This window comes from Lissotriton vulgaris, chromosome 12 (genome assembly GCF_964263255.1).
Source record: "Lissotriton vulgaris chromosome 12, aLisVul1.2, whole genome shotgun sequence".
NCBI lineage: Eukaryota > Metazoa > Chordata > Amphibia > Caudata > Salamandridae > Lissotriton > Lissotriton vulgaris.
Window position 1 is genome coordinate 34,881,353 of NC_141700.1, and position 27,179 is coordinate 34,908,531.

General features: G+C 47.5%; 1 protein-coding gene across 1 annotated transcript in view; it reads right to left on the reverse strand.

Annotated features, from left to right (window-relative positions):
* DDX49 (DEAD-box helicase 49) overlaps positions 1–27,179 on the reverse strand; it is a 102,468-nt gene that overhangs the window by 35,273 nt on the left and 40,016 nt on the right. Inside the window, exon 6 of the mRNA XM_086946910.1 lies at positions 5,176–5,316. Coding sequence (XP_086803036.1) covers positions 5,176–5,316 — 141 coding nt within the window. The remainder of the gene's footprint in view (positions 1–5,175; positions 5,317–27,179) is intronic.

A 27,179-nucleotide genomic window follows, 5' to 3' on the forward strand; every position in this document is an offset into this window, starting at 1 on the left:
ATCAACAATCAGACCAAGTCAAGGAAAGCATCAAAGCGGAGGTCAACAAGATGCTGGAGTTAGGGGTTATTGAACCCTCTGAGAGCCCTGGGCTAGCCCAGTGGTTCTGGTCCCCAAGCCTCATCCACAGGGTGGAAAGAGAGAGATGAGGTTTTGTGTGGACTATAGAGGGCTCAATTCTGTCACCAAGACAGATGCTCACCCCATTCCAAGAGCAGATGCGTTTATAGACAAATTGGGGGCAGACAAATTACTCAGTACCGTTTACTTAACTGCAGGGTACTGGCAGATTGGCATGGCCCCAGGAGCAAAAGAGAAAACAGCATTCTCCACACCTGATGGGCACTATCAGTTTACTGTAATGCCTTTTGTGTTGAAGAATGCCCCTGCCACCTTCCAGAGGTTGGCAAATCAAGTCCTGACTGGGTTGTAGTCCTTTAGCGCAGCTTATCTTGATGATATTGCTGTCTTTAGCTCCACCTGGCAGGATCACCTGATCCACTTTGGGAAGATTTTACAAGGTCTGCAGGTCTAACTATCAAGGCATCCAAATACCAGATAGGGCAGGGCACTGTGGTGTACTTGGGCCACTTTGTTGGTGGAAGCCAGGTACAGCCCTTACAGCCCAAGATCCAGAGTATCATGGACTGGGCAGCTCCAACCACCCAGACCCAAGTCAGGGAATTCCTTGGCTTGACTGGGTACTACAGGAGGTTTGTGAAGAGATATGGGTCCATCGTGACTCCAGAACTCGCCTCCAAGAAGATGCTCAAGAAAATCACCTGGACTGTTAGTTGCCAAAAGGCTTTTGACACCCTGAAAGAAGCAATGTGCTCAGCACCCATTCTAAAAGCACCAGACTACTCCAAGCAGTTCATAGTTCAGACTCTTAGCCTCTGAGCTAGGGATAGGAGCGGTCCTCTCCCAGATCAATGAGGAAGGCCAAGATCAACCTGTTGCTTTTATAAGCAGAAGGCTACTCCCCAGAGAGCAGCGTTGGAGTGCCATTGAGAGGGAGGCCTTTGCTGTGGTTTGGTCGCTGAAGAAGTTGAGACCCTACTTGTTTGGAACTCACTTCCTGGTTCACACTCACCACAGACCTCTCAGATGGCTAATGCAAATGAAAGGGGAAAATCCAAAACTACTATGATGGTCCATCTCCCTACAGGGGATGGACTTTGAAGTGGAACACCGACCAGGGACTGCCCATGCCAATGCAGATGGACTTTCCAGGTTCTACCACTTAAACAATGAAGACTCCCTAGGGCAAGGTTAGTCTCATCACCTTTCGTTGGGGGGGCGGGGGGGGTAAGAAGTGCCATCTTTCTTGCATTGGTAAGCCCCCACTTTTTGCTTAACTGCTGATGTGCTATGACTGAGTGTGCCCTGGGCTCCTGCCAACCTGGTGCCCAGGGCCTGTGTTCCTTCCCTAAAGCTGTGTTGAAACAAAACCCAATTGGCATCTCTGGCCACCTATCAGCCCCTAGTAAATGGTACCCTAGGTACCAAGGTCATGGTGACCAGAGAAGACCCCTAAGGACTGCAGCCCTTATTGTGCCACCCTCAGGGGCCCTGTGCCCTGACACACACACACTGCCTTTGCAGGCTGAGTGTCTAAGTACAGAACTAAACAGAGTTGACATGGTACACATACCTGTGTGCCATGCCCACAAACCCACTGCCCTGGCATACATCAGTCACCCCTCTAGCTGGGTGCCCTATGCAAGTGGTGTGGGCACGGGTGCCTGAGCCCTGTGCCCCAACAGTACCCAGGGCCATTCCTGGGCACTGTAAGTGCAGTGATGCCATTAAGAGTATATGGTGATGGGAGGTTGTCATTAAGAACTCCACAGCACCATAATGGCTTCACTGAAGACTGACAGGTTTGATATTAAACTTCTCAGCACATTAAACCCACACTGCTGCCAGTGTAGGATATCATATAAAATGCACTACAGAGGACATCTTAGAGATGCACCCTGAAACCTAACCTACAGTCCACATCTTGTCTGAGAGGCTGCCACACAGCAGACATGTTTCTGGACCCCTGGGTGGAGAGCCCCCTGCTCTCCTGGGCCTGCAACAATGCACATCCTGGGTGAGGTGCTAGGTCTCCTCCCCCTGGATGGGCAGGGGGAACATTCAAAGGCATGCCGACTTTTTGAGCTTCTCCAGGCCACTTGCTGTACTCTGCAACTTGCCCCCAAGTGTTCTGACCCCCACTCTGACGGGAAGAACGTCGGGAAACCCAAAGGAGGAAAGGGGGTGTGCCAGCCTCTGCCAACCCCACCCCTCAGGTGGGAGAGGCGAGGTGAAACACAACTCTGGGCTTCCGCCATCTTGAGGATGGGAAGCCCTACCCAATCAGAGCTAGGCTCCTGTCCCCCTCCCAATGGCGAGTGGCAGGATAGGGGGTGTACTCACCCCAGGACAGGGACCCACTGGTCCCTGCCCTTGCCCTACCTGGAACACCCCTAAATGTTGTATTTGGGGGCACCCTGAACCTTCCTACCTCAGACCCCGATTTGAAACAAGAAGAACAAGAAACAATAAGACCTGCCATGCAGCTGCTAACAAGAGGACAACACCAACTGACTTGACCCAGAACCCTACAGGCCTGTTGATCCTTGAACCTGCTCCTGCTTAACCCCGGGGTCTCCTGCGGGCAGCAACCTCGAAAACCCTGGAGAACCTGCCTGCCTTGCTCATCTAAAGGGACTCCCACGATCAGTGGTTCTGCTCGAACTGCAACAACCCCTGGTGCCAGCCAGAACCCGCAAATCTAGCACACACTGCACCCGCTGAGCCAGACATGTGCCTAAGTGAACAAAGACACGAGGACGTCCCCACGGCGACTTTGACCCGGACTCCAGTGCTCTAAGACCCTCATCGACTAACCAGACGACGCCTGCAGCCTCACAACAAGGGAACCCTCCAAACGTGACCAGCTGAGGGTAAGATTTCCCGACACCAAAAGACACTCCTGCCCACGGCCCCCTGTGCCCAACTCCTGGGTGTCTACCTATCCTCTAAGATCCCAATTTACCTCTCGAAGTGGTGGTCGCACCTGAAGAATCTCCGTCCTCTAGGCTGCAGCCTTTGTTCAATCTCCAGTTCTATAACAAAAGGGAGGGGAGGTGGAGGATCAAATGTGATCCAGTAGGGCTTCGATTACCACTCAAGGAGAATGAGTGGAAGGTCCAGCCACAGTCGCAGCCCTGGATAATGTGGACAACAAAATGGAGACTGGGCTGTTCCTAAAAGAAGAGAGGGACGGTCACTAAGGTGCAGGGGGTAGTACTCGAAGGAGAGCTAACCCTGGGTATCCATTGTGTTGGATATAATGGCCTCACACACCCTTGTGAGTGTCATGCTTCATCACAGGCAATGCTCCTCATTGGGTCAGCGGTGCAATACCCAACGGGCACACCTCAAAGAGGGGCTCTTTATCGGAGATCTTTTATCTAACTGCCTATGGGTGAAGTGTGGGTGAGGGGCCAGGACAGAGTAGATGGTGTGGGTGAGGATAAAATGAGGCACAAGGTACCGGAAAACAATTTTATTCTGGTGGTCCTCTGCCGCAAATAAAATCAAGAATAGTCTGTATTCGCTGGAACTTAGGTTTCCAGGAGCGATACAGTACTACGATGTGAAGGGTGTGGTCAACATGTTTCTCGCTTAAGGTTCATTGACTGAGATTCTTCAGGACCTAATATATCAAAAACTACTATCTACAGAAACATGACCTATAAGAGTGTCAGTTTACAAAAAGCACACAAGTTGTACTACCTGATCAACACATGCTCTTGCCTAATAGTTAGACAGAGCCGGACCCGGTAGAGATGGGTAGGCATGATCGGCGCTGACTTAGGCAGTAGAAACCTCAATCATAATGGCTTCTACCCTGATGTCAGACCTACCGGGTACTGTTGACACCCTTTTACTCTAACTATTAGGCAAGAGCAGCTGTTGATCAGGTAGTACAACTTGTGTGGTTTTTGTAAACTGACACGCTTGTGCCATACACAAAGATATTGCATGTAGCATATGTAAGTCACCCCTACAGCAGGTCTTAGAGCTCCATGGCAGGGTGCATTATATTACATGCGAGGACATATCTGCAAGGGCAGATATGCCCCTTTGATGTCTAGTTCGATTACTAGACATTGCAAGTGATCAAGGAAGCCATCTTGAAGGCTTGTACTGGGCACTGGTCATTATGAGTTACCCAGCTACGTGATGGTGTCACTGAAACCTATGGAGTTTGGTATCAAACATCTTATCTTGGCTACACTCACATGTGAGGGCATATCTGGGTGAGCAGCTATGCCCCTGTGCTGTCTAGTTCAATTGCTAGATGGTAGAAGTGAACAAGGAAGCCATCTTCAGTATATGTACTTGGCACTGGTCATTGCGATGGCTTTATTCAAACCTATGGTGTTTGGTATAAAACACTTTGTCTTAATACATTTGCCCTGTTGCCTGTACAAGATTTATTATGACATGCACCCAGAGGGCACCTTAGAGGTGCCTCCTGAAAACCTACTAGTCCTCTGGTGTGCTGGCTGACTGGTAAAAACCAGCCTGCCACCACAGACACGTTTCTGACCCCATGGAGGTGAGAGCCCACACTCTCAAAGGTCTGGAAACAATGCCTGCTCCGGAGCAGTTGTTATCACCTCCTCCAGCCGGATGATAAGTGAATCTGCATGCCAAGGCCAGGGGCTTCAAATCCCCTGCCACCTTCGATATGCAACCTCCGCTTCCTCCAGACCTGGGAGATGCCACCCCCTGCCCTGGGGCCCATTTGGCACCAGGACAGGCTACAAATTATCTATGCAAGTAAGCATGTTGCACTACCTGGCCAGTCACACCCATAAGGTGGGCTACCTAATGTGCTCCACAAAAGCAGAGTTCCACTGCCTTGTTTTTAGTTGTATTAGGAGCTCTGGGACATGGTTATGAAGCCAATTGGCTACTGCAGGAAAGTGCCCCTTTTTGTCATGGTCCCTCCACTTTTTTGCTCACCAATACAAATGTTCCTTTCAACTCTCGATCAAGCAAAAATATCTCAACTTCCCATCAATTTGTTGGGTCATGATCCCTTTTTATAGCCCAAAAGGAAACATAAGACCACATGAGTCCTGAAATGTCTCAGAGTTTGCAAAAACTCACTTGCAGGTATTGGTGAAGATCATAATTGACCAGTCTTCATGTTCATCCTGAAATTTCTGGATCAGCTGGACGAGGTACGCATCTTTCACCTTCTCCGGCACCAGGATGTATCGCTGGTCCAGTTCATCCACAGTCCGGACTCTGGTAAGAGAGACAAGCAGGAGGTATTTAAAACACACTCACAATGTACTCACCACTGCGCACGGGACCCAAAACACCACATTGTCTTCTTGGAGCCGTTGTGCTACAGGCTACATTGTGAAAAGTTATCAAAAATTATTATTGGTCCCAAATCCAAATTAATGTTTTAAATTGTAAGGGATGAAGCAGGACACATAATGGCTCAAGCGGCCGGAAGCCTGACTACTTACTAAACCATGAAATAAAACCACTTTTATTTGAATATCAGCAGCAAATAGTTCAATAAAAATATAATTCTTCACCTTCTTTATGGCCCACTCTTCATCCAGAAAAGCGAAAGTAAGATGGATAACTTAAATTTAGTTTCTTGCGCTGATCAAAATAGGAAATGACAAAAGCAAACAATAACTCATCTAAGGTGTAGGAAGCTGACTTTTTATGTAGGGTACCAAACTTAAGTACACTATGCACTTTAGGCTTATCAGAGGGTAGTGTTGAGCATTTGTTGAACACAGTAAATAAATGACCAATTTAGAGAAATCATATATGTTTTTATATCATTTGTAACACCAGGAACTTCATAATCGGATAAGTACTTTATATGATATCAAATTTTACAGTAGAAATGACAGCTGTCAGATGAGGCATGAGCCTAACTATAAGTACCTTGGCTACTACCCTTCATGCCCCTTAACGCCCCAAAATTCAGTATTTAGGTGGCCCAGTGACACTAGGAACCCCGAATAGACAGACTCCAAAAGAAGGACAAAGAAGAGCCACAGAAAGTGACAATAGAGGATAGCTGTGGACTTTGTGCCAAACCCTGCCTGGCTGCTCCGATCCAGACAATCGCCCAGACCTGACTCGTCCTGCAGCTGTGCATCTTCCAAACATTTCAGAAGGCTTCCAGCACTTCATCAACCAGCCAGCATCTCCCTTGAAGTGGACGAGCCACTTCTCTGCAACCTGCAGGCACCACCGCAACGTCTGGTACACCCATCTGCTGACCACCGGGTCCACTGATGCAGCAGCCACCCAAGAAGAGGTTACCATGCTCTAGGGGGTCAGATCAGTCTTCACACCAAGTTTGGAGACACCAAGAACCTCAGGAGCTACCCTACAACAATGCTGTTGCAAGCAACCTGCACGCCCAGGGACTTCTCCAGAGGCCAACTCCAAGCCAGAAGGCGTCTTGCTGCGTTTCTTCTCCATTTTCTGCAGGTGCACCGAGAACTGTGGGAGCCTCAAACTCAACAACCCATCGAACAAAACACCTATGCACCCAAGTTCCCCAGCCTGTCTATTGAAACCAACGGTGTCTCTGTGGCCCGAGACCCCCCGAGTGGAGTCCCCTTTTGGGTTCTGACGGATTGCTCCCCCAGGCCCCTTTGCAGCCTCTTTCTTATAGGTACTTACAGGTAGGGGTTACCAATTCACATGCATCGGTTTTAGGGCAAGCACACTGGGGCCTGGGCAGCATGTCATAACCATCAGCATTGCGGCAAAAAATTATGTGGGGGGTGACCATACAAAAATAACTCTTTCCTACATGCCACTCCCCAGAGGAGAGGTGACGAGCAACTAACTTATCCCCCTAGTAGTTCTCATTGTTTTAGTGAGATCCTTACAGGCAAGTAGTGCACGCTATAAATCCTTGATTGATTACGTAGAAAAACCTGGAAAGGCCATCTGCATTGGCATGGTCAATCCTGGTCAGTGTTCCAGTAAAAAGTCCATACCCTGTAGGGAAATGAACGACCGAAACAACTTGGGGTTCTCTCCTCTCGTCTGCATCAACCACCTGAGAAGCCTCTAGTTGGATTGAACCTTGAAGTGAGTCCTAAACAAGTATGGTCTCACCTTCTACAGGGACCAAACCACAGTAAAGGCCTCACTCTCAATAGCACTCTAGCTCTCCTGGTTGATCCTGGCCCTCATCATTTGTTTAAGACAATACTGCCCGAATCCCATGCTCAGAAGCATCTTTTTGGACAATGAACTCCTTTCTACAGTCTGGGACCTTGAGGACAGGTGCTGAGCACATACCCTCTTGCCTTGACCTTCTTAAGCTGCTTTTTAGAGGGGAGTTGAGTGATTGGAGCCAAAATGACCCCATACCCATTCACAAACCTCCTGTAGTACCCAGTCATGCCAAGGAAAGCCCTGACTCTGGTCTGGATCTTGAGAGCCTTTCACCCCAGAATGGTCTGGATCTTGGGTTGGAGAGGTCGTACTTGGCCTCCATCTACGAGGTGGCCCAAATAAACAACAGCGCGTTACCCTGTCTGGCACTTACTGGCCTTGATATTTAGGCCTGCCCGCTGTAGGGCCTATAAAACTCCCCTTAGGTGGACCAGGTGATCCTCCATGGTGGAACTAAATAGAGTAATATCACCCAGATATGTTGAGGTAAAGTTGTCCAGACCTGAAACAACTCGATTCACCAACCTTTGGGAAGTGGCAAGTGCATTTTCAGTCCAAAGGGCATCACTTGGATGTCTTTTGGACTTTAGGGGTTGAAAATGTGGATCTCTCCTTTGCTCCCTGGTCCAGTTTGCCAGTGCCCGGTTGTCAAAACACAGGTACTCAAAACAGTGGCTACACCCAGCTTATCATCAGCTCTTGGTACGGGGGTGTGCATCAGTTTTAGTGACAAACCTCTGTAATCTACATAGAACCTTATCTCTGGTTTTCCACCTTTGGAGTTTGGGAGCCACAACCACTTGTCTGGCCCAGGGACTGTCAGAGGGTTCAATCACCTATAGCATCTTGCTTACCTCAGCTTAGATGCATACTCTGAAATGATCAGACAGTTTGTATATTTTGTTTTTGACAGGGAGGCTGTCACAAGTGTCCACATCATGGACATTTGGTCATAACAGTGCCCGATTAGCTCCTGTATGGCCTCCAGTTGTTTGTTTGCCCTCTTCATCAACTCAGCCACGTGTGAACGCAGGCCCAGTACATAGTCCACTATGTCTTGTTTGGGCTCTTTGAGAGGTTTCCCCCATCTTTCCCTCGGCAAACCTAGGGGACCCCTTACGAGGTGGCCAAACAGAAGTTCAAATGGGCTGAAACCAACCCCCTTCTGTGGCACCTCTCTGTATGCAAACAAGAGGCAAGGTAATAGGACATCCTATTTCCTTCTGAGTTTTTTGGGAAGGCCCATTATCATGTCAATTAATACCCTCTCAAAGGGAGTCCCAACCACTGGAAGTGGAATTAATGGAGCCTTTGGTTGTACCCCTGTCCTGCCATTGGCTTGACAGGTGGAACAGGTGCAACAAGACTCTCACTTTTTCAGACATCTGGGGCCAATAAAAATGGGCAACCAACCTGTCCCAGGTTATGGTTTGTCCCCGATGTCCAGATGGGGGGTGGGAGGGGATGTCAATTTACTCTCTGTACACTAGGGTGATCACCACTCTCCTAGCTGCCCCTGGTCCCTGGCTTCAGTATACAGAAGCCCATCTTCCCAGTAGACCCTGTGGGTCACACTGACATCTCCCTCTCCTTGCCTTGCAGCTTGTTCCTTACAACCTTCAAGAGTTGGGCATGACTTTTAACCTTGGCATAGGTCCTCTCTGGAGGGTCTTCCTGAACTTAGGAGGTCTGCAAGGTCTGGCTAGACTCCCTCAGGAGAACTCTCCCCCTGGGCCTGTAGTCTCTTTGAAGCTGCCTTAGCAGACTTCTTGCCTTTCTCGTGCTTTGGAAGCCTTGTCCAATATTTCAGGCTCCACACTCCCATGACTTCCGAGATGTGTTGCTTTTGGTAACACACACACCCACTCAGGGAGACCCAGCATTTCTGCATGAGCTTTACTTTCCACTTCTGCCCAAGCAGAGGTTTCCGGACTATTTCCCAAAAGACACTCCACTAGGATGGCAAGGGACACAACCACTTTCTTTGAGCCAATAACACCTAAACCACTCTACGCTTATTAAGGCCATTGGATGGAGCTTAGTCTCATTGTCAGCACAGGTCATCTGGTGACTAACATCAGGTATCATTTGGTCTGGGGACACTAGTCTAGCTGCCACCATAGTGACACTGGCCCCAGTATCTCTCAGAGCTTCTAACTCACTCCTATTGATCTTTGTTCTTCGCCTGTACTTATCCAGGCTTGGAGGCAACACTTCCAGGGCTTCAATATCCTCCCCACCCAGATAAACTAAAGTATCTTCAGTACAACCTGTGCCTCTCCAGAGGGCACTCCCATCCCCACTCTTACGCTAGCCAATCCCTTGGATTGCCCACCACTGGAGACTTTTTTTATAGCATGCTGCATCTCCTTTCTTATATACTGCTTTAGGATGGCCATGACATACCCCAGAAGCCTTTGCTGAGTCCCAGTTCTTATTTTAATAAGCCCTACCTTTGGTCTGCAAATAACTTTAGGGTCTTTTTGAGAACTCCTTTTTAGGTTTCACCTACACATCGATTGCACTATCTCTTCGAGATATGTTGTTTACACTCTGTGGGCTACAGTCCGGCCATTGCTTTTTATTTGTAATGCCGAGTGTCATTTGTAAATGCTTGCTTGTATGTGGTCATTCTCTCATAAATGCCCCTCCTTTTCGCGATCTTCTTCCCTCCCAAAGAGCATGGCCTGGTTACTTGTAGCCTTATACTTTGTTGCTTGTAGGTTTGTTTTTCTTTGCTTTCTGCAAGTGTTTCTGGAAGCTAGCCTTTTGTTAGTGTGTCCTCGGTAAAGCTTTAAAACCTCTTGTTAGTTATTTGCTTTCGGTTTGCAACGTCAAGGAGTTTGTGTGTCATCAGTAAAGCTTTAAAACCTCAGGTATATGTTGCCTTTTTATTATTATTTATTTGATTTCTGTCTTTAAGGCAGCAAGTGTCGCCTTTTTCAAGCTATTACTGCAAGGCTGCGTGTCTCGCCTTTTTAAATCAGTATAACATCTTATATTTTTGTTTATAGAGGCAGTGTGTGTCTGCTTTTTAAAGCTCTTTCTTTTCTGTCTGCAAGGCAGCGTCTCGCCTTTTTATTAAATCTATATAACATCTTTCATTTTAATTGATTCATGGTTGTTTTTTTAAAGGGGCAGCATGTGTAGCCTTTTGTAAGCTCTGAAACAACATGCATTAAAAAAAATTCTCACTGTAAGACTGCGTGTGTTAACTTTTAAAAGCTTCCAAACAACTTTCATTATCATAGTGTTATTTTAGTATGTTCTCTTATACAGCAGTGTGTCGCCTTTGTACTCTTAAAACATCATAATTTATTTTTATTAGCTTGGCTTTATGTCTGCAAGGCAGGTTGTGTTTGCTTTTTAAACCTTAAAACATCTTGCTCACCCAACGCGAATAGTTTTAAACATTTTCCTTTTTACTGTGGTGGAGTCCCCTTTTGCCTTCTCCCATTCACTCCCCACCTCTCCCTTTACTGTAGCCCCCCCCCCCCCCCGACTTGTGCCTTCGTCTCTGAAGCCTCACAATCTAAAATATGGACAGCTCAGGCAAACAAACCTTGTCACTTGGCCTAAGCACAGGGCCTCAGAGCAATGCTCAGATTTCTGAAAAAGAAACGCACAGGTTTATTGTGCTTGTTTTTCTTCTTCCTAGATTAACTTCTTGCCATCTGTAGTTATGTTTTACTGTGCCACACAAACATCAAAGAAGCCATTTTCTCTTTTGAAATTGATGTTTTTTTGTGACAGGGGAGGTTTTTTTGTGACAGGAGAGGCTATCTGCTTTTTTGACATGGCACAATTGTTTTCTTTATGTTATAGGATTTTTAACCAAATGTCTTTTTTTTTTCGTTTTCTCGCATAGAGAGACTAAACCAGTTCCCAAAAATCAGGGTCTTGTTTTAAACCATTTTCATTTGCCTGCGTTTATGTTTAATGGACCTTGCACATGAGTTTATTCTTAAGCACACAGTATCACATTTATCTGTCACAATCCATTTCCTTTGAGATAAGAAAATGTGGTTCCAATGCTCTCTCCATGGGGGAAATTTAATTCATCATGTTTACTGGATTTTTACTGATTCCCCAGCTCAAAGGCCAGCGATCTACAAATAAAGAGACCCGCATTGCTATGTGTTTTGTTATGTGCAGAGCTGTGGCCTTTGAAGCTGGGAAACCTCAATCAAGTCCCAGCGATGTCACAACTTATTTGCACCCCAATGACAAGAAATTAATGTGGACATGTATAAAACAGAGCAAATACACCCCCCCCTTAATATTGCAAATGAAAGCAGCAGTATTGAAAGCAAATTTTCTTATCTCAAGTGAAACGGACCTTCCATGTGAGAGCTTCTTTATTCACCTTTATTCCACCTTGTACAACGCTGCCTTTCATTGGTTATGTTAGCTTTAAACAACATTCACGATTGCACCTCTACCAGGATCTAAGTTTTTACTCCTTTCGAACAATGCTGCCTTCCAACTCTTTTGTTAGACAGCTTTAAACAATAGCTGTGATTGCAAAAGCACAAGACGTGTGGAAGGTACACAGGAACATTTTACCCTTCACTTATTTCAGCTTCTGGGGGTCCAGAAAAGCGGCCAAGAGGGCAACATTTACAACCAGCTTTAATTTGCCTTTATTGTACCACGGACAATGCTGCTTTTCATTTGTTATATTAGACAGCTTTTAACAATATTTGCGACTGCACCTCAACCACAACCTAAGTTACATTTTCAACTTTACTGTGCCAAAAACAAGCTTCAAGGACACACGTTTGCTGTGCTGTTAAAAACAAATTGCATCCATTCTTAGCTCAAACACACGTTATCACATTAGGAGACCTGCTTGCCTGTTAGAAGAACATTCTGTCGCATTACGTATACATTAAGATTTTGTTTAAATGTACTTCCCATCTGTCTACACTTACAATCAAACGGGGGACATTTCATTAATCTTTTTTCCACGCGCACATTAATTAATTTGCACCATTTCCATCACTTTAAATTAAATTATTCCATAAATTAAAGTCCTTTCCACTAAACATGAGGGGTACTTACTAACACACAACCCATTATCCACCTGATTTATTACCTACCAAGACCCATCCCATTCTCTCTATTAACCACCGCCAACCACCCATAAACAAGCATTTACAATGCAACGGTCTCCCCTTTGCAAAAGTTAGAGCTATTGGCATTGTATATGACAACATTTGTATTTATGTGTTGGTTTTGAAAACAGATAAATAAATGGCATTGTCATTTACAATGCCAATAGCTTGATCTTTCGCAAATGCGAGACCTATTGCATTTGCACCCACACACAGAGAGCCACACACACAGAGCCCACCCACACACAGAGCCACACACAGAGCCACACACACACAGAGCCCCCCCACACACTCACAGAGAGCCACACACACACACACACATACACACAGAGCCACACACACACAGAGCTACACACACATATATATGTGTGAATGAATTAGATATACACACATCATCAAAATGTGTGTAGGATTAGAAGCGGGAAGCCACTTCAAGTGAAAGAATTTTGCTTTTGTGTTAGTATTACCCAAGGATTGGCAAACCGTCAAAAGTCCCCCGGTGGTAGAATAACACACCACGAGCTTCAGCGTTCCGGACCAGCGGGCCCGGCCTGCCAAGGGTGGCAGGAGGACTGCTGACATCACACCTCGCTCCGAGCAACAAAACCAAACAAACGTTCGCATTTCGAAATCTTTTGGAGTGAGAAGTTGAGAACAGGACCCAATATACCTTTCACAGTGCTGTCCCCAGAAGAGGGGGTTCCACGCTTCAGTCACTGCCCGACTGACGCACAGGAGTCCTGAGGCGTCCTGTGGACTGCGGGACTCCCATTCTGGGACGGGGTGGTTTACTTGTAGCGGGTCTCACTCCAGCTCAGAGGCTGACAGTGCTTAGCTGTGGGGGAGCTAGAACCTCGCCACATCCGTCATGAGGACGAGAGAGTAGTAAGAGGGGTGCTCATTAAGAACTTCTACGTGTCTTTGTGAATCCAACTTCCTTTGAAGTAAAGAGCAAAGATGAGCACGGTCATTTCTAGCAGATGAAGATTTCTATTTGTTCCCTTTTAAATGTCTGGGCACTAATTCACAACAGCACATAAGAGTACTGCAAAAACACTACAGGAGCACTACAAAAGTAGTACAGGAGCACTACAAAAGTAGTACAGGAGCACTACACTGTAAGAGCAGCACAGGAGCCCTACAAGAGCGATGCAGGAGCAGTACAGGAGCACTGCAAGAGCCGTACAGGAGCACTGCAAGAGCTGTACAGGAGCACTGCAAGCGCGTACAGTAGCACTACAAAAACTACTCCCCCTTTCATCCCGCGTTCACCTACAGAGCTGCCAGGGTGCCCCTCTGCGCACATCCGTGCATCTCTCGCAGCAGCACAATGTGAAAACACTGCAACAAGCAAAACAAAACACCCCCCTGTACGGGCGGCGAGTGAACATGCTGGAAAAGAGCCCCTGATGGACGACAAAGGGCGGCTTGTGGAGGCAGGTTATTGTGCGGCTGTGTGGAGCAGGGTAAAAATACATTCCAGGTCGCCGCTAAGTGATGTAAACACAAATGTATACAAAGGTTTATGGAGGAGCTCATATCCATAAGCGTCTAGAGAGGTGAAGGCCCTTTCATCCCTTGTTCACCTACAGAGCTGCCAGGGTGCCCCTCTGCGCACATTCGTGCATCTTATAGTGTGCACAATTCTAGTCAGTGACGTGCCCCGTGTCTTGCAGCAGCACAATGTGAAAACACTGCAACAAGCAAAACAAAACACCCCCCAGTACGGGCGGCGAGTGAACATGCCGGAAAAGAGCCCCTGATCGACGACAAAGTGCGGCTTGTGGAGGCGGGTTATTGTGCGGCTGTATCAACGTTATGCATGGTCCATGAAACTCTGGGAACAGGCTAGCTCTTTACATACGTGTGATGTGATGTGTTCTGTCATCATGTGCCCGCTTTCATTATCACCCCCCAAAAAGAGGAAGGGCAAGACGTAATTTGTGAACATAAGAAAAGCAAAACAAGAGTAAATACCCTAATTGAGAAAAAGACCGAGGACAGACAGCTACCATCCATGCGTTGTGTACTGGTAGTACATTGGTAGAGAAACGTGAAAGGAACCAGATTTATTTAATCAAATGTTATTGAGAGATATAGGTGCAGTATCAGCCTCTGACCAGCCAATCTTTTCTCATGGTTTATACTGCAAAATAGAACGCTAAAGAATCACATGAATAAACAGACAACTTTACGTCAAAGGCCATGGAATCGCAACAAAATTAATCTCAATAAAAATCTGCATAGTCATGCACTCGATTTGTCTTTACTGTAACTTGAAAACAGATATGTCAGGGAAGAGATCAAAGATCTAAAACTACTGGAGAAGGGGCTGATAGGCAGTGTAGTCTGGGGGGCTTTTGGTGCCTTTATGCTTAAAAGCGGGGGTTGGTCGTTGACTTGTGGGAGTTCAATATAGGGGGTTGTTCGACATCAAAGCAGTTGAATGTGGTGAGATGTGCATGGCGGGAAGTAGGGGGGGCGGTTCGGTGGTTCAGTGGTTCAGTAAAACAAGTATGGAGCAGTTAGATATAAAACTGATAGCTTACACACAGCGGAGGAGCTGGATAAATACCGCAGAAGACTAGCCAGATAAACTGCAAGTGGTGCTTGACAGAAGCAGCGGTTGCAAAATAAACTTAAAAGGGTGTTTGACAGATGCAGGAGGATGATCTGTTATATGCTGCAGATTAATGCTAAGGTATGTTAGTTATATATTAGTGGGAGTGGTTTGGTTTCGGGCAGTTGATGAAAGGGTAGTCGTCGGACTTCTCCAGCTGGTCTTGTAGGTTGGTCCTGTCCAGATGGAGTAAGCAGCTGTTTAGAAGAGATTCGTGGTGGAGTGGTCAGTCGGATTAGGGGGTGGTGAGTCAGTCGGATTAGGGGGTGGTGAGTCAATGTTGCAGTTTAATATAGATGTGGGATAATTACATTTTGGGTGGGGATTGACTGTTAAGGGTTAATTTAATTCTGGGTGGCAGTGAAGGCTGCAAGTTTAGAGGCGATTTAATGTGGAGTACAATGTTGGGTTACAGGAGGGCTGTCATTGTGCTTGGGGGCGGGTGTGGCTGTCAGCTTGGAGAGTTGACGTTCTGGTGTCTGCTCTGGTAGGTTGAACAGGGCTACGCTCGCATCTATTACTCACCCAGGTCAGCAGACTTTCGCACAGCTCCACCCGTTCCACGGCCTCTGTGTGAAGCATGCTGTGCTCTATTCTGAAGTTACTAGGGGTTCTAAGGGTGCGGGCTTCCTGAGTTACTGGTATCGGCTCTTGGGTATAGTTTTCTCTGGCTGCAGCTCTCGTTGTCTTTGGGCCCGGCAGCTGCCACCCCGCACGCACTACGCAGAATCACGTTCCAGATACTACGTGTGCAACCTTGATCACGGCCAGCACAGCCTCACACATGCGTTCCCAAGACCTTCTCAGAGCCCAGAAACAGCGGTATGCTCGTTCGCTCAGAGTACTGGAGTCTCCCACTCAGACGTTACAATGTTTTTCAGGGACAAACGAGCTAGCTCGGCGCATGCGTGAAATGGATCGGGTCCTGGTTACTTAAGAATTCTGCCGGAGCCTAGACTAGAGCTTTTAAGAGCGGGTCAAACTGAACTCCTGTGCTCGCTCGTTGTTCTTCATCCAAAACAGAAGCATTTGTTTCGCACTGACATTAAAATTAAGCATGGGGATTGGGGAACAGCCTTTTGTCTGTAAGCCCAGTCATTTTCAGACTGGTCGCCCGGACTTCCTGCTGGCATAAAAAGGTTCCTTATCTTCTTTATGGGGCCATCTGAACCCATAAAGAAGATAAGAAACCTTTTACTTCAGCAGTGAGTCAAGGAACCCAATCTGAAAAGGACGGGGCTTAAAGAGAAAGAAGAACGTCACTAGGACATCTTCTCCAATGGCTGTCCTCAGTTTAGGAGGCCAGCCAATGTAGAAGAGGGGCGGGGCTTAACCTTACTAGTGATATTCTCCCTATCTCATTAAATCTCGCAAGCAAGACTGCGCATGTGCGCAGTCTTTCGCAGGCTGAGACCTAAAAAGTGCATTTGTCACTATATCATAATTGTTTTAAGACAGCCGTTGTTCGTGTTGCTACTTCCCCAACATTTCACATTTTAATTCAAAGCTCATACCATCCCTCATGCATTAATAAATGACAAAACAATAATGGCCGTTTCATAGCAATTTGAATAAGACTTTAAACAGAGTACAACCACATTGCTTCACAAAACAGCTAAAAAAACTAAAGCAGTAGCTCTTGCGGAGGCGAGACCTAATGTCTTTGCCAATGCTTGTTATCTTTGTTGTGGCTCACATCTTTCCCCAGCTGGGAAGTCTGAGTGCACTTTTTCTGGTCTCTCCCACCACAGGTATTTATGGACACACTGGTTCTGACCCATTTGTCAGCTGTCCTCCCCAGCTCTCTGGGAGAAGAAAACTTTGAATCCACGAAATGCTGATGCAATTTCTCTGAGGTACAATTAGTCAAAATGTGCTCTTTTATAATTAAACTGTACAGCCCATCGTAAGTGTCTACCTTATTGCCTTTTATCCAGCCTTCTAATGCTCCGACTGAAGAGTCCACAAAGTCCACCCATGTCTGGATTTGACCTTTACGGGTGCCCCTAAACTTCAGTCTGTACTCTTCTGTGGTGACTCCAAATCCTATCAAGGTCTCCTTCATATACCAATACGATATCCTAAATAATGGTCATAAGTCTATCTCTGCCCTTCACCGAGAATAACTCCGACAGTAAAGAGACCCAGTACTGGTGACGTATCCTCCTCATTTTGGAGGCCCTCGCAAAAGCAGCAAACCATTTGTCAATATCATCACTAAACTTGGGGACAATCCTTTTGGGGGATCGTAGGGTCAAAGGCTTCCTCTTTTTCCCTATTGAAGTTGCTACCACCATTACCTTTGTGCCTTAAGCCCATCTTGACCCTTCTTTCTCAAGGGCTAGTCTCCTTTACTCAAGTTCAATCTTCTTTTCCTCTACTGAGAGGAGATCAAGCTCTTCCTCAGGGCTTCCTACTACCTTACCAGTCTACTGGAGTGACTTTTGTCACTTCCTGCTGGTAATGGGGTCTAGGAAAGGGTAGAGATGTGTGGGCTTCACCTTCTTCCCCATCATCTTCAATGTGGGTTAAGGCCTCGTCCTCACCCTCTTCAAGGTCTCCCTCTCTAATTGTTTCTTTTTCATAGGAGCGGAGGGCTTTCTCAAGGTCCTCCTTTCTGGATATTACACTGTAGCTAATGCCTCTAGCTTTGCACAAAACCCATAGATCACTGATCTTCAGGACTGGGATGACATACAGGTCGAGTTTCTTGCCAGCCTCCATTGTGCCTAACTTTTTACGTAAAAGTTGGGCCTTTTTTAACACATAAAAAAACTTTACATTGTTTTCCTAACTTTCAAAGTCTTTGATTTACTATAGGAAGGGGGTGGGGGGCGAAGAGGTCTACACAGAGCCCTGGAATTCCAATTTAAAAATTACAGAAAATATTTTTAAATACATTTTCGAGTCTAAAGTCAATAGTGGATTTCTTGTGCAAAAGTCACTTATGACCAAGTAGTTCTGCGAAACACAAGTTCAGGGTGCCACCGCTGTAACACCAATGTAGGAAGGTGGAGTTTTATGTAGTGATGCTGGTTGGGCTTCACTATGTGATACTCTCACGATACCCCAAAGATAGTCCTCGGATTCACAATAATAAATTCTTAGCTCTGTTCTGGTAGTATGGCAAAGAGCAGTCTGGCTTTACTAGAGGAACACGTGTTAAGCGTTTCAGAGTACCAACATGGACAATAAGTAATTGACACAACTCATAAAGAAATCTAACACCAATTTATAAAAATAAAACTGATTTTTATATAAATTTAGACACCAAAACGAAGACAATCAGATAAGTTTAACAAGAGTTATGGATTTTTGAATAAAAAGTAAAGGGGTGTGGCTAGCCACCGACCAAGATGGCCATGCACAGATAGCCCAGTTGCTACCTCGACTGAATCCCGCAACATCCGTTTAATATAACTGACTAAATGTGAGCCCCTGAGACCCTCTTCGGAGGCATTAGGGATGGTGGACTCCTGGCGGTTCCATCACCCCAAAACAAAACACTTTATATACTACTCGGAGCCCCATGGCAGCTTTTCTGCCTTGATCATATATATACTAATCACTTGTATACTGGCAGATTTAGAAATGCATTGCATTATGCAAGTGGAATCTCTGATCACTCCCTAGTGGGGGTAACATTGTAGGAGCCCCCACAGAAATTTGTGTTGTTGCATCCGCTGATTGATCCTTGGTTTCTGAAAGACAGGGACCTCAAAGAGAAGATAAGGGAGAGTACAGAGTTATACTTTACGGAGAATGTTGGAACAGTGGACTCGAGGTGTGTATTGTGAGAGGCATTCGTGACTGTAGTAAGGGGACAGGCTCAGGCATTAATAGGGATATCCAAGAAAGAACACCACTTCAAATGCACTGATATTGAGACTGAGATCATGGCTTTAGAAGCTAGGGTTTTGAAAGAGGGAACTTAGATATTGGCGCCTTAGACAACAGGATCTTAGAGACTTAAAGACAGGTCCTGGGTCCTAGAGGTAAGAGATTAGATGAGATGAGAGTGGCCCAGACAACAAGTCACTTAATCGCAGACACAATCACCACCTATTATGAGGGGTTGTATAAGTCAACGACGACTAGAACGATGGCCGACTGCATTAATTTCCAGAAGGCCCCTCCCTAAGTATTCTTCCCACTGACGATAGGAAGATATTGGATGCCAACATAACTGAAGATGAACTTACTGCAGCATTGCAAGACTTACAATCTGGGAAGGCTGCTTGACACAATGACTTATCAGTAGAACTAAATAAAGGGATGGTGGACACGTTGGCCCCACACATGCGGGCCATATTTGAAGAAGCGTGTGATAAGGGGCTACTGCCTAAAGACCAACTAATAGCCATGGCGGTCTTTATGCAGAAGAAAGGCAAACCGCTAAAGGACTTTGGCTCCTATAGGCCTCTGTTAAATGTGGAAACGAAGATACTTACTAAAATCTTGGTGACTAGGCTGCATATTGTCATTACATTGCTAATCCATCCTGATCAGTCGGTTTTTATGCCCCAGCGAAGCACCCGTCTGAATCTACGGCGCATATTCAGAGTGCTCCATGAAACTGGGGGGCTCTGAACAGTCCCTGTGGTGGTATGTCCCTTAAAGTCAAAATGACGTTCAACAGCATAGAGTGGAACTATACGTTTGCTACGCTGGCAAGAATGGGACTCAGGCTGAGGTTCTGTGAATGGGTAAGGCTACTATATCAGGAGAGCCGCTGGCCAGGGTACGGGTCAATGGTGCAGTCCCCCGAATCTTTGACCTACACAAGGGCACGAGACGGGGCTCACTCCTCTCTCTCTCAAGCTTTTCGCCCTCGCTCTTGAGCCACTTGTGACGTGGTTCAGACAGGACCCACTGGTGTGGGGAGTGCGATGTTGATGTGAGTGGGAGGAACATTTTTCCCTATATGCAGATGATATCCTATGACATCTGTTCAATTCCGCCCTCTCCATTGACAGGATCCTTCAAATATTCGACCTCTTGAGTAGCTACTCTGGTTACCATAAGAACTCGACCAAATCATTTATTTTCCCATAGACGGGGGATAAACTGAGGCTCCCCAGAACCTGCGCAGCTCCTATAGTGAGGAGCAGTTTCTTATACTTGGGAATACACTTTACCATAATCCGCGTTAATTTTTACGCACAAACCTTAACCCACAACTAGACAGACTGAAAGTGGATGCATTCAACTGGGGTACTCTGCCGCTGACCTTGAGGGAGGGCATTGCTGTATAAAATGATGACTCTCCCACATTTGATATACGTGTTTCAAAGTATGTAATTTTGAATTCCGCAAGATTTAGTTTCCAAAACAGAACATGAAGTGAGGGCACTACTATGGAAGGGGGGGTACACTGCGTATTGCGCTTTCCAAGCTTCTTTCTTCTTATTGTATTGTCGCCTTTGCGCGAGCTGTGTATTGACTGCTTTTATCTTGCCTACCTCCCCGCCTGAGTCCACTGCACGCTGCACTTTTCAAATAGCGTTATTTGCACAGTTTGTCCAGCGCCGCCCTCAGCGGTTCCCGGAAGTGAGGCGGGACCGCATTGCACCGGGGTTGGCGCTCTAGTCTCTCTAGTCTCCTGCCTCGCCCACCCCTACTTAACGTAGCAATGCGCCGAGCGCGCAGCGGTCGCGCGTTGCGGGCGCGCCGCTTGCGCGCCGAAGGAGCGCCAAAGGAGGGCCCGTCTGTGCCCGTCCGTGTCCCGGACGGGCCCAGGGCCGGGGCACCCTCGCATCTCCCTCGCTGTTCTCAGGCTGGCTCTCTGAGGTACTCCTCTGAGGAGCTGTGTGCCCTCAATACCTTCAGCTGCGATGCCGCCAATTCTTGGGAGGTGCTAAAGGATATGCATCGCCGTTGCCCGACATGTGGGTTCTGCTTTGCTAGCCTTCAATCTCCGACCATTGCGCCCAGGACCAACCTAGAGACTATTAAATCCGGCCTGATCAATGCTAGATCAATGGTCAAACACGCGGCTGATATATTTGAGCTGCTTGATGAGAAGGAACTTGATCTCCTTTTCCTCACCGAAACTTGGCTTTCTGAGTCATGCATGCCGGTGGTTGAACTTGCTATACCACGCGGCTTCAAGATCACCAGGATGGACCGTCCGAAGGGTAGAGGTGGCGGTCTGGCTGTAATTTACCGAGACCACTGGACTTTGGTGAGTGAACCGCCCGAACTACTTGGCGAAACCGAAATGTTACACTTCGCTGTGATCCTCTCCCCCCACTTCACCTGGGAGGTACTCTGCTTTACCGCCCCCCTAGCTATGCGGGCTGTTTTGCTGGTAATATTGAGGAGGTTATCGTCCCCCGCGCCCTTAAATTCTCTCGATATCTTATTCTGGGGGATTTTAATATTCATATGGACGCGATAGGCCTACCAGAATCGATTGGCTTGGCAGAAGTCTTCTCGCTGGCGCATCTTACACAATGGGTGACCTTCCCCACCCATGCGGCTGGCCATTGGTTGGACCTGGTCTGCTCCAACTTTGAGATCTCTATGCTACCCCCTAGGTGGGTCACTTGGTCGGACCATGCCTTAATTCTGTTCACCTGGCCCATAAATTCAAAAGGGACGAAGAATTTTTCTGCCTCTCATGCTCATGCCCAGAGAATAAATCTGTCTACCTTTTCGGACTCTCTCACGTCCCACCGGCCGACCCTGCCATTGAATTTGGATTCTGCGGTGGAATCATTCAATGCTTGGGTTGAACAAAGTGCCGCTCTACATACTAACAAGAGTGGTAGCAGGCGGACGAGGTCGTCTCCCTCCAAACCCTGGTTCTCTCATACGCTTAGAGAACTTAAATTAGGGTGCAAAAAGCTGGAGCGAGCCTGGCGCCTTGAGTTCTGCCCTGAACTTAAGAGCAAGCTGCGGAAGGCGCAGAAAGTTTATTATGCTGAAATCAAGGCCGCTAAAAGTAGCTACTTTTCAGGAAGGATTGAGAAGGCGGATAACAATGCCAGAGAAGTCTTTGCCATTGTTCAGAGCTTCCTCTCTCCATGCGCTGTCTCCCCAGCTCTCCCGGCCTCCGACTTGTGGTGTGAGGAACTATCATGTTTCTTTGATAATAAGATCAAAAAAATTCAAGAGGAGCTCTTAAACTCTTATAGTCCTCCTCTGCCTTCACCACCTAATATTGCTATGGATGCGAAGCAACATGTTAGTCAATTTTCCACCTTTGAGCCTGCTCAGCAAGCTGACGTGCTGGCCATTTTGGAGTTGCTAAAGTCTGGCTCACCCTCTGACCCGTGCCCTGCTAGGGTTCTGGGGGGAGCGGCTAGTCTGGTGTATCAGGAGGTTACCCAGGTTGTTAACATGTCTCTGGCTTCTGCCTCAGTGCCTCTTTGTTGGAAACAGGCGAAGCTTCTTCCCCTGCTGAAGAAACCCAGCCTGGACCCCCTGTCTACCTCCAGCTATCGTCCGATATCTCTGCTCCCGGCACTAGCGAAAGTGACCGAAAAAGTAGTTTTTAGGCAACTGAATACTTTCATCGAGTCCTCTCACGCCCTGCACCCGGCTCAATCAGGGTTCAGGGCTGCTTTCAGTACTGAAACGGCTCTGGTGGAAGTCTCAGAGGCCATTAGGGAGTGTCTTGACGGAGGCGGCAGAGCGGTCCTGGTTTTGCTAGACTTATCTGCCGCCTTCGACACGGTGCCCCATGCCCAGCTGCTGACTAGGCTGGCAGAGGTGGGGCTGTCGGGTGCGGTTCTGGCCTGGCTGTCCTCGTTTTTGTCTGAGCGGTCGCAGCAGGTATGGTTGCCTCCTTTTTCCTCATCACCCAAGAAGCTCACCACCGGGGTACCACAGGGCTCGACGTTGAGCCCACTGCTGTTCAACGTTTACATGACTCCGTTGATCTATCTGGCTGAGCAGTGGGGAGCCAAAATAATGTCATACGCTGACGACACGCAGCTGTTGTTCACCTGGCCTAAGGACTGCTTAGACGCTCAGACGGTCTGTTCTTGTTTGACCCAGGTCTTCCGTTGGCTGGTCTCAGCCCAGCTTAAATGCAACGAGGACAAGTCTGAGCTATTATTCTATGGCAATTTTCCGGCCAATTTTAGAGAGCTTATTTGGCCGACAGATTTTGCATGCCCTAGCTACCATGGAGGCCCGGCCAAAAACCTGGGGGTCTGGTTTGGACAGGATCTTAAGTTTGAAGCCCATCTAAAAAAACTTACTGCAACCTGTTTTGCCACCTTAAAGTCACTCAAGCGATTCCTTCCACTTCTCCATAGGGAGGCGAAGGAGACTGTTTTGCGTGCTCTGATTCTGTCAAGGCTTGATTATGCCAATGCTCTCTATAGTGGTCTCCCTAAATACCTTGTAAAGCGAATGCAGATCATTCAGAACGCGGCCGTGCGACTTCTGTTCCATCTTCCTCGAAGAACTAGTGCGCGCGCCCATCTTCGTGAGCTCCACTGGCTCCCTGTGGCACATCGCATTATGTTTAAATCATTGGTTTTGGCCTTTCGGGCCCTGCACCAGCAAGGCCCACAATATTTGCACAAGAGGTTTTCCTTTTACACGCCTCATCGTGCTCTTCGATCGGCCAATCTTCGTCTGATGTCTATGCCTAAAATCAGATATGCGAGACTGGGCGGTCAGTCAATTTCAGTCCAAACAGCACGGGCCTGGATTGCCTTGCCGCTCTCTCTGCGATCAGCAACCACATTGGCAGGATTTAAGAAAGGGCTAAAAACCCATCTTTTTAATCTTAGTATCTAGTTCTCTGCTTCTTTCTTTTAGGACTGGGTCAGTTTAGTGCCTACATATCGCGCCAGGATACTCTGTAGTAGCAGAGCGCGTAATAAAATATTTTATAACATAACATAACATAACATAACATAACATAACATAACAAACTATAGAGAGGGGTATACGATTTGGGCACAGCGGTACCAGACATAACTAAAGGCTACTGGGCCTGCCCCCTGCTAGTAATTAATGATTGGGTCTTCGCGGAACGACAGGAGCCTGCGTATAGAGTAGATAGGGCGGTGATGAGACAAAGAGGCCAAAAGTTGGTCCTGTACTGGAGAAAGAAAGAGTGAGACCTACCAACACGCACCCAAACTGTGGTTCGAACATGGAGGGTTGTCACATGGGTTTTGAGATGGAAAGACAGACTGGCTAACATGACCCAGCTCTGGGATTCTCAGGATGTGAACTCATAGAAAGTGAGCATCTGGGGGGATGTATGGCAGGGCCAAGCCTATATATTTTTTGAAACTCTGAGTACAGACTTACAGTTGAGAGACACTGAAAAATGTAAATACCTGCAACTTGGGCATGCACTACGGAAGCACATGCTAAAAAGGGGAACAGCAGCCGGATGACTCTCCTCTGGAAGTCTAGCTCCTCACATGGGTATCCCCGTACGGAAAATTTCAATCGTATACTGGTTAGCAATTTCCAGATCAGTTCGTAAAGTTGAGAGAGGCTTGAAGAGGAGATCTGGGGAACCTAGATGATGAATATTGGGTTGATTTAATTCAAAGCCCAAGAGATAGGCATTCAAGCTAGGTTCTGCCTTACTCAACTTCGAATCCTACACCAAGCTTATTACTCGCGGACCTGACTGGCTACAATTGGGAGGGCGACTACTTCTTGCTGCCTGAGGAGTTGCAGACAGGAGGGGAACTTACTTCTACATTCTCTAGGAATGCCCCAAAATACAAGAATATTGAGGGCAGTCAATGAGGCCATGTCCCGAGTACTGTAGGTCATCATCGCACTGAGTGCCTACTGGCTACTGCTGGCAGTGTAGGGGGAGGAATCCTGGACAAAATATCAAACTTTGGCTCATGTTAGCTGCAGGGGTGGTCAAAAAAATATATAAAGCAAACACAAGGAGATGATGGACGAAGCGCTGAAACTTTTCAGACACTTACCCCCAGTCACAGATCTGGGTTGAATCCATCAGCATTCTTTAGCTCACTTCGCCACCCCAGTTAAGGCCCACCTATGTGCAAATCAGTCTTGACCTTGTGCCTCATGGGAACAGTCCAGCCGGAACTGCCAAGCCTTAAATATAAAAAAATATAGTCTGGGCATGGGGTAGGGCTGAACTTTCCAGATTGAGGGACTGGAAGTCTGATTTAAATTGGTGTCAAAGGGCAGAAAAAGTGGTATAAAAGAGTAGGGGCTGCCCAAAGAAATGGGAGAAGGTGTGGGGTGCTTGACGGGAATACAGAGTATTTTTAGAAGTATTAAATATGTATTGCGGGAATAGTCCCTAGTTAGGTGGTGTGAGAATTGTCGAATGACAGACATGCTTAAGAAGGGCCTTAAAAGCGCCCCTGTTAATTGCATTAGCAATACAGCAAACTGTGATGGGCGCCTTATACATGCCATGTATGTATCATGAGAGCAGAGATTTTTAGATTTTACATTGTGAGTATCACTTGATCAGCATGGTTTAAATAAAAGAGTTAATAGATTAAAACTTTAGCATTGCAGTCAATGGTAAAAAGCACTAGTGACAATTGGTCACTTGCAGGTTGAATTGAAGCGGGTCCCAGGACCAAGCCACAACAGTCACTTGGATTATTTTTTTTTTTCACAGCTGCGTTTATTAAATGTTTAGGCATAGCATATGTACAGTTCTCCACAATCAGGAGGACACTGTCAATGGCAAACATGTAGCAGGATGTATACATAGCCTAAACGCTTACATCGCCCCCCTCCCACACCCCCTTACCCCGCCAACTACCCCAAAACCCCCCGCTGCCCACCCCTTATCCCACCCTAACCCCGCGCATGTGTTCACTTTCAGCTGCAGTATACAGTTAGAGCACAGTAGGCATCAAATACCCTCCGAGGCCCCGAGGTCACCATCGGCAGGCAGCCCATCGTCTAAGTCAATTGGGGGCTCCAAGGTCAACCCCCTGTAATCCGCCCACCGCTTCCAGATCTTGTAGTGTTTACGGGGGCATCCCCTGGCCTCAAACACAGGCAATTCTAACCCCATGAGAAAGTCCAAGCCCGCTTTCCAGGCGCTAAGTGGGGGAGCACGGTCGCTCTTCCATGCCCTCGCTAGATCCCGCCTGGCCACGACTAGGCCCAGCAACAGGAGGTGACGCTTGTAGATGTTTCCACCTACATTCTCCAGGACATGCAGAAGACCCAACCTGGGCGTACGAGGAAGGTCCCACCCCAGTACCTCTGACAAACAATTCCACACCCCATTCCAGAATCGGGTCAGACCCACACAGGACCACACAGTATGTAGCAGCGTGCCTCTCTCAGTCCCACAGCGCAGGCATTCCGGGGTAGCAATGAGGCCAGCCTTCCACAGTCTCTCTCTGGTGTAATAGGCCCTATATAGGTATTTGAACTGTATGAACCGGAGTCGCACAGCTATGGCAGCCCCACGGGGGGACTCCAGGGCCTCCCTCCAGTCATCCTCATCCAAAGGGCCAATATCCGTCTCCCAGGAGGCCTTCAACGACAGGAGAGAAGAGGAGCAATGAGTGACAGGCGTTTGATATATTTTGGAGACTTTCTTATCCCCCAGATCTCCCATGAAGAGCTTAGCTTCCACAGGGCTAAATTCAGGAAGCTGGTCCAGCCCCACCAGACTCGGTGCAAGTGCATGGCGGAATTGTAGATATTTAAAGAATTGGGTCTTGGGCATGTTGAATTCGGAGCTGAGGTCTTGAAAGGATTTGAGGGTAGTCCCCGCAAGAACATGACCAAGTGACGAAATCCCAATGGAGTCCCAGCCACCAAACCCCGACAGCGAGGCCAGTGCGGGGAGCTGTCCGTTGTTCCATAATGGGGTTTCCGCTGTCAGCCTACCCCACCAGCCCATGCGGCGCAGCGCCTGTCTCCAGATCATGAAGACCACCTGAGTGACCTGCGGCAATTTCTTCCGCCACCCGGCCGAGTACAACAGCGTATTTAACGTGGCATCCCCCATCAAGAAGTGTTCCAGTGCGTATGCCGGGTCGTTGTGATCGCCGTACCACCACTCATTCAGAACCAACAAGTGGGAGGCCTGATAGTAGGACAGAAGGTCCGAAGTAGCCAGACCTCCACAGTACGTGGATAAGAAGCAAGTCCGCAGCGCCACCCTGGAAGCGCCCCCCGCCCACAGAAAGCGGCCCAGTATTGAATTTACTCGACGGAACCACTGTGGGTCGATCCTATGTGGATAGTTCTGCAGTTGG